Source organism: Ustilago hordei (genome assembly GCF_900519145.1).
Source record: "Ustilago hordei strain Uho2 genome assembly, contig: UHO2_contig_02, whole genome shotgun sequence".
NCBI classification, from domain to species: Eukaryota; Fungi; Basidiomycota; class Ustilaginomycetes; order Ustilaginales; family Ustilaginaceae; genus Ustilago; species Ustilago hordei.
This window is the reverse complement of record NW_024545252.1, coordinates 681,426-694,748: the sequence shown is the minus strand read 5'-3', so window position 1 is coordinate 694,748 and position 13,323 is coordinate 681,426. Positions and strand designations below refer to the sequence as shown.

At 52.9% G+C, this 13,323-nt stretch overlaps 5 protein-coding genes across 5 annotated transcripts; 3 read left to right on the top strand and 2 right to left on the bottom strand.

Annotated features, from left to right (window-relative positions):
- Window positions 1-493: 493 nt before the first annotated feature.
- Window positions 494-1,087, top strand: UHO2_01025 (uncharacterized protein; the record flags this gene model as incomplete). Its single annotated transcript, XM_041553493.1, has 1 exon — window positions 494-1,087. One exon carries the CDS (start codon window positions 494-496, stop codon window positions 1,085-1,087), a length of 594 nt encoding a protein of 197 aa, XP_041409427.1.
- A 499-nt stretch (window positions 1,088-1,586) lies between these two features.
- On the top strand, window positions 1,587-3,455 carry UHO2_01024 (uncharacterized protein; the record flags this gene model as incomplete). The annotated part of the gene is made up of 1 exon (XM_041553492.1): window positions 1,587-3,455. The coding sequence occupies one exon, from the start codon at window positions 1,587-1,589 to the stop codon at window positions 3,453-3,455; it is 1,869 nt and encodes a 622-aa protein (XP_041409426.1).
- A 774-nt stretch (window positions 3,456-4,229) lies between these two features.
- Window positions 4,230-6,077, top strand: UHO2_01023 (uncharacterized protein; the record flags this gene model as incomplete). Its single annotated transcript, XM_041553491.1, has 1 exon — window positions 4,230-6,077. One exon carries the CDS (start codon window positions 4,230-4,232, stop codon window positions 6,075-6,077), a length of 1,848 nt encoding a protein of 615 aa, XP_041409425.1.
- Window positions 6,078-6,350: 273 nt separating this feature from the next.
- On the bottom strand, window positions 6,351-7,028 carry UHO2_01022 (uncharacterized protein; the record flags this gene model as incomplete). The annotated part of the gene is made up of 2 exons (XM_041553490.1): window positions 6,351-6,418; window positions 6,509-7,028. The coding sequence occupies 2 exons, from the start codon at window positions 7,026-7,028 to the stop codon at window positions 6,351-6,353; spliced, it is 588 nt and encodes a 195-aa protein (XP_041409424.1).
- Window positions 7,029-7,395: 367 nt separating this feature from the next.
- UHO2_01021 (uncharacterized protein) lies at window positions 7,396-12,531 on the bottom strand (the record flags this gene model as incomplete). Its single annotated transcript, XM_041553489.1, has 1 exon — window positions 7,396-12,531. One exon carries the CDS (start codon window positions 12,529-12,531, stop codon window positions 7,396-7,398), a length of 5,136 nt encoding a protein of 1,711 aa, XP_041409423.1.
- Between the last annotated feature and the right edge of the window lie 792 nt (window positions 12,532-13,323).

Here is a 13,323-nt window from a genome sequence, read left to right as displayed (position 1 = left end):
ATCATTCCCAACTTCGGCTTGAATCGAGTTTGTTCACCAGCAAGCAAAACAATCGGGCGGGAGAAGAAGGCGCCTCCACAACCATCCTCTCGCTCCTTCATGGCAGTGGCGCTCTCGATCTTTCTCGCTCATTAGAAGCTCGCAGTTGCCGTTGCTCGCTACTCAAGGCCAAGCTCTGAGCTATCACTCAACTCTACCAAACCTTGAACCAAGACAGCACGGTGGCCGGACCGCCTCGTATACACTCAAGCTCGCGGCCATCTCCGATCGCAGGACCCACCGGCATCTTTGCTCGAGTTCATTTCCTCAAAACTTTGTTGCTCAGCCATCTTCAGCGCACTTTCTCTTTGCAAGCCTTGACTACGTTCCATCGTCGCCACTTCCATCTCAACAAAGAGCATCGCAGTGGCCTCCTCTTCAAACCCGCATTTCAAGCCCTATCACATCCCTCATCACCGGACCTCTCCCTGCCGACAAGCTCAACAGTAACAAAATGCCAAGCTCAGAGACAGCTCGGGCCATCATCTTTGTGAGCCTTGCTCTCCTCGGCTGTCTCATCCGTACCTACATCCGCACAGCCAACGGCGAAAAGCAAGATGAAGTCCATTTCTGGTCTTCACGCTTTAGCGACTTTCAACAGCAACAAGACGCCGATGCAGATGCCGATGCAATCAACGACAAGGTAGACCCAACCATGTGTGCATCTCAGAACGCACTTCGACTCGGCAGCGATACTTCTAGCGGTGAAGTCAGTCAAGCAGTTTCTGTAGTGCATGATCGACCGCCTCGGTTGGCTCCTTTCCTCGCCGACAGTCTACCTTCGCCCGGGCCATCCCGGTTGGCGCAGGTCTGCGATGGATCGGAAGTGGACGAAGCCTACGAAGACTGGGCAGCAATGCATCACGCCCGTGGTGCTGTCAGCGAGGATGCAGAGGCTAGCATTGATAACCTTTTGCAGAGGAGACAACGGCAAAAGACCCGGCACATGCAGAAGTTGGCTCAATTCGATACACTCGGTACTAGCGGGGCTAGCACACCAACCATTTGGACTGCTCATTTCCCTGCTGCTCAGTTGAGACCGTACTAGCTGTCAACTCCCTGATCAACATCTCTTCCGGTGATGGTAGCATCAAGCTTCTTTACTGTGACGGTTACCGTCTTCCGATATCTCAACTTCCATGGACACTTTCTCTCCCTCTCGTCTCGTTTTCGACTATACCTCGACACGTCCGCCCGGAAGCGGAAATCATGCTCGGACCGAATCGTTTCTCTTTCTATTACAATCGTTACCGTCGTCTATGTGGCTGCAAGATATACTCATCCAAATCCTACCTCTCTGCAACCCTTTGGGTTTGTGAGATAGGGGCCTCGGACGATACCCTCTACCCATCCTCTCTTTGGGTGGTTTCCGCAGTTTCACTCGCATTTCGCAACGCATTTTGTCTTTGTCTCGCAGTATCGTTCCTCACCTCTCTTGATGTACTATAAAGCTCCCACCCTCCTTCGAGTGTCAGCTCTTTTCACCCAATCAGCCCTCCTTCTCCCTCCCATCGTCTGAAACATCTCTCTCGCAGACTAAAGTAAGGATGTTCTACAGCTCTGACATCCTCAGCCGACGCAAGACCGGTCTCGGCATTGTCTGGCTAGCCGCCACCCTTGGCGATCGTTCCGTCGTTCGTCGACTCACTCGAAAAGAAATCCTTTCAGTCAACATCACCCTCACCTGCGAGCACTTACAGCATCCATCCGAGCCTTTTGCTTTGCGCCTTTCCAGTCAGCTCCTCTTCGGTGTCGTAAAGCTATACTCTCATCAGACAGAACTGTTGCTCAGTGATGCGAGCAACGCTCATAGCGATGTAAGGCGACGTATGTTCACCACTTCCACCATATCCCCAACGACGAGGGAGATAGATATGAGAACGGCGACAAAGCAGGTGGAAGCGATCACGCTGCCTTTGGATCTAGCGTTTTTCACGTTGGATTTTGACCAACTGGGGTCGGAAATGTTATACCGTTGGAGTGTCGAGCCGCCTGAGAGAAGAGTGATGGAGGAAGACGGGTTGGAGGATGCGTTTAGGACGCCTACACCAACTCGTCATCTTGCGCCAGAAGAAAGAACTACACTTCTAGAGAGAGCGTTTCAAGAGGACGACCTAGGGCTTGCTAGAGCTTATGAAGAAGGTGAAGGAATAGGTGCACCAGGCTTCGAGGGATACGAGGAAGACGAGTTCGAAGGGCTGGATTTGGGGTTGGAGCCACCTACTCGCCCGGAACCTATCGAACCTGGTATATTGGAAGGTATCGAACGAAGATTCGAAGGAGACGAAACAGCACTCACCGAACACATTGTCGAGTGGCCTGAGCTGGAGGAGAGGCTAGCTGAAGAAGCGGCTAGAATGGGAATTGGACCTGTCACTGAAGGCGTTCCTACTGTTACCCCTCTTCGTAGACCGCGAGCAGAAGAGGAGCAAGTCCAACCACCCCTGGCCCCCGCACTCCGCCCTCGTCCTCCTCCGGTGCTGCTCGAAGATAGACCCACAGAACTGAGCGAAGCTCAACGACGCGCTGCAGAAGCCAACTACCCGGAACGTATGGCCGCTGAACGAGCCGCCCTCCGTCGACGCACCGCTGCACGAAAAGCTGCCGTCACAGCACGACGAATGATGTTTGCCCCACCCTCCGACCTCTGCCTCCACCCGGAACTCAGCGAGCTATGGGAATCCACTGTAACATCCCACCTCTCCGCCCGCGGTGCCAGATTTCGAGCACTCCGTGACGAAGCCAACCTTCTCCCGCTCGATGGAGCTCCCCCTTCTCCCCCACCACCAACACCTGAGGAGGAAGAGGTGGAAGAACTTGGCGTCGCACGTGCTGCGGTGCCTGAAATCCCAGCAGCTCTCCGAGGCGCACGCGAATCACTCCCATGGAACATCTTCGCCGAACACCGTCGACGATCTTCCATGATGCCTTCTATCTCCTACGATCGAGAAATTACTCCTTTACGTATTCCTCGTGAGATCTCGGTGGAAACTCCTACGGGCTTACGCAGAATCCCACCCGAATCACCACTGTTCATCCCCCCTACCTCCCCCTCCACCGTCGCACCACTGGAGGAGTATCCGATGCCGGAAACTCCTTCTGTTGAACGGTTCAGACTCGGACTCCCCACAGCACCAGCAGAGAGAGTAGGGGAAAGGGAGCTAACTCCGCCTTCCCAAGTGTTTGAAGAAGACATGGAAGAAGAAACCCGAAACTTTTTGGAGTATGCTAGATCGATCAGAGAGGAGTTGGAAGATCCAAGTATCATGTTCTTTAGCGACTTGGCACCAGTAGCAAGTAGTACGCCTGCGGTGGCTGCTCAGGCGTTTTATCATACACTGGTGTTGGCGAGTGGGGGGAGAGTCAAGGTGAAGCAGGAGGGGGCCTATCAGGAGATTCGAGTCACTGTACTTTAGGATTTATTTCTCATCTCTTGTTCTTTTCTCATTATATATCATATTGTCTTGATGTTCATTGCAGGAGTCGTTCGCTACCAAACAGTCTGTTGTGATGTTTGAGATGGAGATGAAGTATGCGAGGACGTCAAGAAGCGGTGAGTGGTATTGGCCAATGCTACGGATCCGAGTGAGCGAAGATGGCGACAATGTGAGATCGAACCAGAGCTTACATAGTTTCACTTCACCCCACGCCCCAGCACACACAACACTCGGCCACAACCGACTATTAAAAGGTTTGACTCTTAGCGACGATGATCGGGAGATATCAGTCTAAGTACGGTGTTCAAGCTGCTGAGCTAAACACTTTACTATATTGACATCACGGGAACATGCTGAGGGCCTAGAGCCCTCAGCTTGATATATTGACATTTTCGTGGCACATGCCGAGTGTGGGTGCATCCTACCTAATGACCAAGTATGACAACGAGCGGGTCCAAGTTATACCCGATTCCTTGTCAGATCGGCTTTGCCCGATCTCTGATGAGATCAACTCTGCCCGATCCCTCTGCGTGTAGTCTCATGCCAGCTTACATCATCATATTGGATTGTTACTTTCAGCACCGACTGCTGCTCCCAAATTTACACAGTTGACCGTCACGCACACTCACGATCATTCATTCAGTACACCCACCATCGCAACCACCTTAACCTTACTCCGATGCTCAACCCCTACCAACAACCATAGATCCACCGATCGCTCGCATCGTCACCCATCGCAACACAGACGCCGCTATGGCGCTCACCAACCCGTCCTCCGCGGACTCATCTCGCCCTGCCCACCATCCCTCACACCACCACCGCCAGTTGTCACCAGAAGAACGTTCCCGAATCCTCAAACGGAAACTGATCTCTCTCTTCGGTTCCGTCGCAGTCGCCCTATCCGCCGGTTCCAACTATGCTTTTTCCTCTTTCGCTCCTCAACTCCAAGAATCCCTCCACCTGACCTCCACTCAGATCAACCTAATCGGTATCGCCGGCAACGCAGGCGTCTATCTCTCGTCCCCACTCTGGGGCCGGTTTATCGACAAGCGTGGACCTCAAACCGCCCTGATCTCCGCCGCGATTCTCGTTCCACTCGGCTACGCTGGGTTATCCGCATCTTATAACCGCGACTGGTCGCTACACTCAACCTCGATGCTGTTCTTCCTGAACCTGTTAACGGGGTTGGGGAATAGTGGAGGATTGACAGCAGCAATGAACGCCCAAGCTAAATCTTGGGGTGGGAGTAGGAGGGGTACGGCTACAGCGTTGGTGTTGTCAGGATTCGGATTGAGTGCGTTCTTTTATTCGACGTTATCGCATTTGTTGTTTCCGGGGAATACGGGGGATTATTTGTTGTTGTTGGCGTTAGGAAGTATGACGAGTATGTTGATTGGGTTGGGGTTGATTAAGATTGTTCCGCCTACGGAGCATTTGGAAGGCGAAAGGGAGGAGGCAGTTAGGAGGAGCGGTCAGGATTCGAGTTTGAGATATCTAAGGAGAAGGACAAGTAGTGATATTGAAGCTAGGGCTACTATTTGGCAGGAACCAGAGGTTGAGGATGCCACTGATGATGAATCTGAGCAGACTCCAGAAGCTTCTCACACCGCAAGAGAAACAGCAGTAGACGAGGAGAGGAGAGGAGAGGTAGAGGTGGATCCAGAATCACAAGGCCTTCTCTCAGGTATAGACGAATCCAAACGTGGTGTTCGAGCAGAGATCGACCCGCATCAAATCGATATCTCTGGTCGACGATTGTTCAAACAAATGGACTTCTATCTCATCTTTGGCGTAATGACACTCGTCTCCGGCGCCGGACTCCTCCTCATCAATAATGTCGGAACAATCACAAAGACTCTTTGGGACTACAACCATCGGGATCAACCTCTTCTTGTCGCTGCTGATAACTCCGACCTTCTCCGTCCCCGCTCTACCACCAACTCCAAATTCACCTCTATGAAGCTCTCCGCCAAGAGCTCTGTTCAGCAGATGCAAGCGCGCCAAGTCTCCGCCATTTCCCTATGCAATTTCTCCGGTCGCATCATCATCGGCCTCCTGTCGGATTGGCTAGTCAATCACACCTCTTCCCCCGCCAATCGAGTTTGGCTTCTTATCGTTGTAACAACCCTCGCTCTCGCCTCCCAGTTACTCGCCGCATTCCCAGGGGCAATTTCCACCGTCGATAGCCTCTTCGCCATCTCTACCCTGACCGGTCTTGCATACGGAACACTCTTCGGCGTGTGTCCTACGTTGGTTTTCGAATGGTTCGGGATGAAGCATTTCTCTCAAAACTACGGTTTTGTTTCCCTATCCCCCGTCGTAGCAGGAAACATCTTCAACCTGTTGTTTGGCAGGATTTACGATTCTCATGTTCCTCAAGATACAACTATTCTAAGGGTAATCGGCCAAGCGATTCGGGAGTTGAAGGGTGGAAAGGGGAGGGATGATCACCCAGCACAAAGACATTTATGTATGGATGGCGAGGAATGTTATCGCCAGGTATTCGTGGCGACTAGTGTTGGATGTGGAGTGGCGGTGGTGCTGAGTTTAGTGCTGATTGGGAGAAGGGCGAAGAGCTTGCCTACTTTCCTTAGCAGATAGTAGCACAGCATAGAGGATCGAGGGGTGTTGTGCCAACATAGATACTGTACTCTCGTCCATAGATTTACTTTCTCTCATATGCGATTGTTGAAGCGTTAATCATACACTCCCTCCTCCCGCTCACTTGGCCCGTGTTGATCTTTCGCACTCCTCTTTGCTCTGAATCTTCTTCCCACTCTCCGCACGCACAGCTCACAAGCGTTGTCTGTCGACCTGCCTCGCGCCGTGTTACACTTGGAATGTGATAGACCTTGAATAGATTTGCTGGAGAGATCAGCCTGTAACACCGCGCCAAAAGGCACCACCAAAAGGACTACCCAACCGTCTATACCGATCAAACACTACACAATATACCACCGACAAGGCAATAGAAGTATCAGCTTCCCCTCTTGCTCCTGTTTTAAAATGGGTGGAGGGGGTTGTATACTTACAGAAAAAGCTAAATTTCCTACCCATGAACTTGCCCACAAAAGGAAAGATGATGATTTGAAACATGAGTTTGAGTTGATCCAGTTGTTCTTCCCATTCTTTTTGAAGTTGCGCTGAGTCGTAGCTATCTTCCGAGTCCGAATCATAGCTGTATTCTGAATCTTCTCTTTGCCCTTCCCCTTCGGCTCGATTCCTGCGAAACCGAGAGGAAGGGGAATGGGACCAGGAGGAAGGATCATCGTACTCAGCCTGAGAAAGCGTTTGGCGAGATTGTTGTTGTTGTTGCTCAAACTGTCGTTGTGCTAGGTGGCTGAATAACGTTGTTGCGTTGACTTTTCGCTTCGAAGATGAAGAAGATGCTTCGACAGGTTCATCGTCGAGATATCCACTCTCTGTGCTGGAGTTTAGAGCGCGGTCGGATGTGAAAGTGAACTCTTGATTGGCGGAGGAGGTAGATGAAGCGTTGTCGAAACCAACATTGCCGACTTTGCTACCGAATGTGAAGTGTGTTGTATCTGTCATCGCTGCTAGAACGACGTGGTATGCAAGTTGATGGGGTTGCCTATGGTGATGGTGATTATAATAACGGATGAGAAGCAAGGGTGTTGGAGTGTGCGATGTGGAAGGTCCCGGCGCACGTGTACCCTTGAAGCCCGACCTGGATGCGCAGGTCAGGGCTACTAAAAATAAAGTGGAGGAAAATCATCCATACCCGCTCTCTCTCACCTCGAACCTCACTACATGCTGGAGACACTCTTTCTCACAACCACCACCATGCTCAGGCTTGAAATGGTGAATCGATGCATAAGGCTTCTTCATTCTGTGATTTGGATATCAGTACAGCTATCATACGGCACGCAAGTAGCATTTCGATGATAGGAGAAGCGACTTAGTAAGGCCCACGATAAACTCCACCCTGACCACCGTATTGTCCTTGACCAGCACCAGAACCTCCATATTCAGCCTGAGCATATCGATCCGGATGCATCCCATGTGGTACCTGCAGCCTACTAGGCGGTGGACCAGGTTCTCCTGCACCTGCCCCGTACATCATACCAGGAGGCATCATACCAGGAGGCATCATAGGAGGGGCACCCGGCATCGAAGGAGGTCTACCCGGCGGGGGAGGTGCACCGTATCCACCCCTTCCACCACCGTACCCACCTCCATAAGGATTCGATGTAGCAGAAGCGACATTCACCAACGGCGTCCCATACCCCAGCCCTATTGCTGCTGCGCCGCCCATACTTGGCGTTGCACCACCATTCCTAATCCCACCGGCACCATAAGGCGTTCTTCCACCCAACGGCGTAGCTCCACCCATTCCAGGCGCAGGAGTCCTTCCTCCACCATACGGCGTCTTTGCTCCCCTTGCCATACTAGCCTGAGTCGTATACTGCGTCTTGAAAGCATTACACAACGCCGCGACATCAGCCAACTGGTCAGCCGGTCCCAACTTGAACGCATTCGGCAACACCTTCACTGGCCAAGTCTGAATAGCTGCATCACGGTTCGCTTTGAACGAAAGATTGAAGTATCCCGGTCGATCTTTGTTCAGACCGAAAGCGTAGACTGATCGTGAAGGATTAGCCAGCGACCAGTTGGTGAGGTATCGATGCAAATCTTCCTCATCTGCTCCCTTGTACTTTTCGTGGTTCATCATCATCTCCACCATATGCACCATTGGTTTGACGTGGTTAACGATCAATTCGTCCAGATCCGAGTAGGAACCCATGCCTTCGATACGCAGCACTCGACCAAGCGAATACTCGCTCTCCTTGTCGAGCTCCATAACGTCGATGTTCTGGTACACGTCATCGTCGACCTTCCAGGTAACAGCAAGATGGTCATCACCCTTACTGCTAGGACGCACCACAACCGAACCACGAGGTTGGTTGCGAAGGAACACAACCGCTTGCTTGTAGTTGAAGTTGTGATAGTTGGGATGGTCGATGACACGATTTTGACGACGAGCTTGAACACGTGCTTTTGCTTTGGCAGAAGCTTGCTCGTTCCACTTGCTGGCCTTTTGGTGGTCGTAGAACTTGCCATCGACAGGTGTCTTGCCTTGGTGCGACGCTCGGTGTTGCAGATCCCAAGGTCGGATGCTGAGCTTGACACTGCACGTCTCGGGATCGATCTGCCTGATTAGTGCATCCAGCGTCTGTTGAGGTCGTATTAAGTCCCGCAATCGAACCGAACCAGGAGCGTAGTTGTCGGTGGTGAACTCAGCTTCGATCGTGCCTTCAATGCCCGAATCAAGACGTGCTCGAACATGACCTTCCTGTTGACGGTTACCCTCCTGCACGCGCAAGACTTCGACCGAAACCACGAAGCCTTCTGCCAAAGTCTTGGGAGTCTCGCCTGTGAACATGGTCAGGATCTCTTCCGGACTAGGCTCGCGCTGCTTCTCGCGCAGATCATCGTAAGGCTTGATGAGCTCGGCTCGGCAAGAGTGGAGTGTGGCACGCTTGCGTTCACCCTTGCGCTCGTACAGCATCTGTGCGTAGTTATCAAGGTCCAAAGTGTTGAGCTTGTCCTCCGGATCAGGATCCTCCATCAACTCCTTGCATGGCAAACTTGGGTGTTCGCCTTCAAGATCCTCTTCGTGCTTGTTGAGTGCGTCGGCGGCCATCTTGCGTGGGAAGTCGTAGTCTTCGGGATGGATACGGGTGCTGTCCAGTACATCGGGTACATCGTCCTCGTCGGCTTCCAGCAACATGTCTTGCTCGATACGAAGGAATGAGGCGCAGTTCTGAAAGACTTGGAAAGTCAAAATGTTCCGAGTAATGAGCAGCGTACGGTTGATGAGTGTACCTTCGAGCTTCGTGCTGATGGCGTTGACTAGCGCGTGTGCCTTTCTTGGACCAAGACCGGCAATAAAGGGAAGCATCGTCTGGGTGTATGGGCTCGACATGGCCTGGTTGATCTCGACACCAATATCGTTGACGACGGCACCGATGCAACGCTCGAAGTGAAGACGAAGGCGTTCCTGTGGCAGCAATCGCTGATTGGGGTCCAAGATGACAGCGGTCAAGTCGTTGCCGAGCGCGGCAAATTCGTTGACTGGCGATTGGGCATATCGTGCTAGGGCAAGGCAGTAGCGACCCAACTCCTGAAGCTCGGGGAACTCCTCGGCTGCACGACTGCTGTGTTGGTAGATGCGTGCTACATCATCGTGGCAGGTGACGACATCGATGAGTGCCTGATCGCGTTCAAGGTCGCTGTCCAATTGATCTTCGTCGCAGATCTCCTGGTGAGCCATGTCAACAAGCTCCCTAACATGTCTCTTGAGCTCGGCTGTACGGACGCTCCATCCACTGACGACAACAACATCTGGCTTACGTTGCTTGAGCAGCTTGACAAAGTCGGCGCGGTGGTCGACAAACTCTGCTTTGCCTCTTGTGCGTTCCATCTCGAGCTCGCGCTCCTGAATCTGACGAAGACCCAGCGGGCGAAGGTCATCGAACGTGGCATGCTCACGCAATCGCCCTCGCTCGTCAAGGTAGACTGCCTGAACGACATCCTTCCTCGGGTCACCACCACCGTGCGAGACAGCAAGAACACGTGGGATGCGATCTTCCTCCTCGATCTTGGGATCCCGATTCCTCGCCATCATGCTTCTTGACATGAAAGGACCATCCTGGGCACGCTTGGTCATGAGCACATCGCAGTGTCGCAGCAGCATCTCGCGCGACTCTTCACGAAGCCATTCCTTTAGCCAAAGTCGTGCATTGGGGACGAGATGCGACTTGAGCGCCTCTTTGATTACCTCGCGTCTCTGGTCGTTCCAAGCTTTGCTGACCTCGCTAACACCTTCGCTAGCATAGTTGCTGTGGAGACGGTTCTCGAAGCGCGAGAGCACTACGTCCTTCAAACCAATGTCGAGCTTGATGAGTAACTCATCCTCAGCTTGGAGCATCTGCAAGTACTGTGCGGGTTGCTGAGGTAAAAGACGCGCAGGCTTATTGAGGATGAACTTGAAGTTGGCATATGGATGCTGGTCGTCAATGACAGTCATACCACGCTCGGTAGGCTCGATGTTGATCTCGGCGGCGTCCTTGAATAGCTGACGCAACTCTCGCTTGAGGATGGGATCTTTGCCGATCTCCTGACTGAGCATCAATTTGGCCTTGGCGAGAGCAATCTCTGGCGACTGTGCTCCCCATGCCGCACCAGCGAACTGCTCAGCAAACTTGAAGGGCGACTCTTCGGGATCTTTGGGCGAGTATTGACGAGCAGGGCTCGAGATGTTGGCGGCAAGCTCATCGGACGAGATGCCGAACTTCTTGGCGAGCTCCGAGAGGACCGTGTTCTTGGTGCGCTCGTACTGGCCGACAAGACTTGGCTTCTTGAAGCCAGGTGTTGCACTGACTACAGGTTCGCCGTTGATGGTGAGACCTTCCATGTCCTCTGCTGCTTCATCTGTGCCGTTGGTGCTCTGGAGTGTTTGTGCGTCGCGCATCTTCTGGCCGTAACGCAATGTCAGCCATTCAGTGATGTCGGAGATCTCCTCGAGACTGGCTGCTTGCACAAGCATGTCCTCGAAGATGGCCCTCTGCTGGCGGGCAGACTCAATCTTCTCTTCCTGAGCTGGGTCTTTTGACTCTGCATCAGCTGTGGCGTTGTCCTCACCGGGCTCGGTCTTGATGTCTACGTGAATCTTGTTAAAGGTAGCTCGAAGCTGATCTTTGCGGATGAGTAGCGTCTTAAACTTAAGGCCGAGACCACTGAGGGTGTAGAGCTCTCGACGTGTGAGAAGGTCGATGTTGCGGTACTGTCGCTCAACTTCATCGAAGGTAACGTGCTCGAGTTCGTCGAATCGGTGCTGGAAGAGGAAAGGGACTTCGAGAAGATCGTTGAGCATGTAAGAGAGCATGAGCTGGACAGCCTTGATGAACTCGGCACGGAAACGGAAGAAGAGACCGGCGTCGTCGAGGAACTCGGCGGACGTCCTTGAGGAGATGCGAGTGGAGGCCCATTTGGCGGCTTCGAAGAGCTCTGCGTCGGTGAGCTTGCGTTGGAGCAACTTGAGACCTTCTTCGCCTGGACAAGCGAGCTGAAGACGTTCGGGGATATCGATGCGCTTGATGCGTTCGTCCTCTTCGGTCAACATGCGCTCTGCAATCTGTGCAGGCTCGAAGATGTCCTTGTATTCCATCTTGTTCTTCTTCTCCTCTTCGAATGCGTCTTCTTCTTCGTCCTCGAGGGCCCAGAAGTAGTCTTCACCGTTACCGAAGATCTCATGGATCTCGTCCCATGCTTCTCGGTCAATACCGGCCTTGGCTGGGTCAGCCGCGGATCCGGACATGCGTGCTCTGCGCTTCTGCTCGCGTCGCTCCTGACGTCTGGCTTCTCGCTCTTCCTCGTCGAGACCCTGCATCTCGTCGTCATCTTCATCTTCCTCGATAAAGTCATCAAGACCGTCATCCTCGTAGCCTCCGAGAGCCTCGCGCTGCTTGCGAGCTACACCGGCTCGGAGTGCTTGGCCGACAGGTGGTAGATCTTCATCGTCGTCGTCGTAGTTTGCTCGACGTCCGGAGCGGATGTCATCGTCGTCGTCCTCATCGTCATCGTCTTCGAAAATCTGATCGAGAGTCTTTTGTCTTGCAGCGGCTTCATCGTCGGCAGGTGGAGATGCGGACCCTCGGCGGAATCGTTTCAGTCTTCCGGCCTCTTTGCGCCGAGACTGGCCTGTGTTTTCTGCAAGCAGCTCGAGATCGTCCTGATCGACTTCGAAGTCCTCCTCGTTCTGCTTTCTCTTCTTCTTTCTGCGCCTCCTGCGTTCTCTCCGTGCTTCTTCGTCTTCCTCTTCTTCCTCGTCATCTTCGGCGATGAAGCCTTTGGCAATACGTCTGGCTTCTTCTGGGTCGTCATCTTCCTCTTCGTCACTGCTGTCCTCGCCTCCAGAGCCGACGAGGTCGCCATCGGACCTCATGAGGTCGACACCCTCACCTTGATCTGATGGCTCTCCCTCTTCGTCATCCTGAAAGTAAGGAGCGGGAACCTTTTCCTCGTCCCGCATGTTGGATGGGCGTTGGGTGCGTCGTCCACTCGGTCAGAAAGCTATTTAGGAGAAAGTCGGAGTGTGAAGCTGAAGTGGCGAGGTCGAGGTCGAGCTGAGTGCAACTGCGCTTGAGATCAACAAGATCCCTTCCTGCGGATTGCGGGGATGGATGAGCAAGCGCGGCAGCCTCGGCGCTGAGGGTCAAGGATGCTAGAGACGGGGGTGAAATGGTGGCGTGAAGGTAGGAATAGCCAAGCAAAGAGCGTTGGCTTGAGGCTTGCAGATGGTAGACGCAAAAGGAGTTGAGCGCTCCAGCGACGATGAATGGAGACAAGATCGGCAGTCAGATGATGCGAACGACGAAACTGCGCTTGACCAACACGAATCAAGTCGACTTGGCTCGATCAGATCAACTCTCGAAGCTGGAGCTAGAAGCGCGCAAAATGGACAAGTCAGCAGCGCGACTCTTCTCACAACTGGTTTGGAAGTTCTCCAGTTGGCGTGAATACAAGAGACTTGAACCGTGTCGCAGCCAAAGGAGAAATGGCGAATACAAGAGACTTGAACCGTGTCGCAGCCAAAGGAGAAATAGCGAATACAAGAGACTTGAACCGTGTCGAAGTCAGAGGAGAAATGGCGAATACAAGAGACTTGAACCGTGTCGCAGCCAAAGGAGAAATAGCGAATACAAGAGACTTGAACCGTGTCGAAGTCAGAGGAGAAATGGCGAATACAAGAGACTTGAACCGTGTCGCAGCCAGAGGAGAAATGGCGAATACAAGATCTCAAAATCTTGAGTACAAAGGTGCT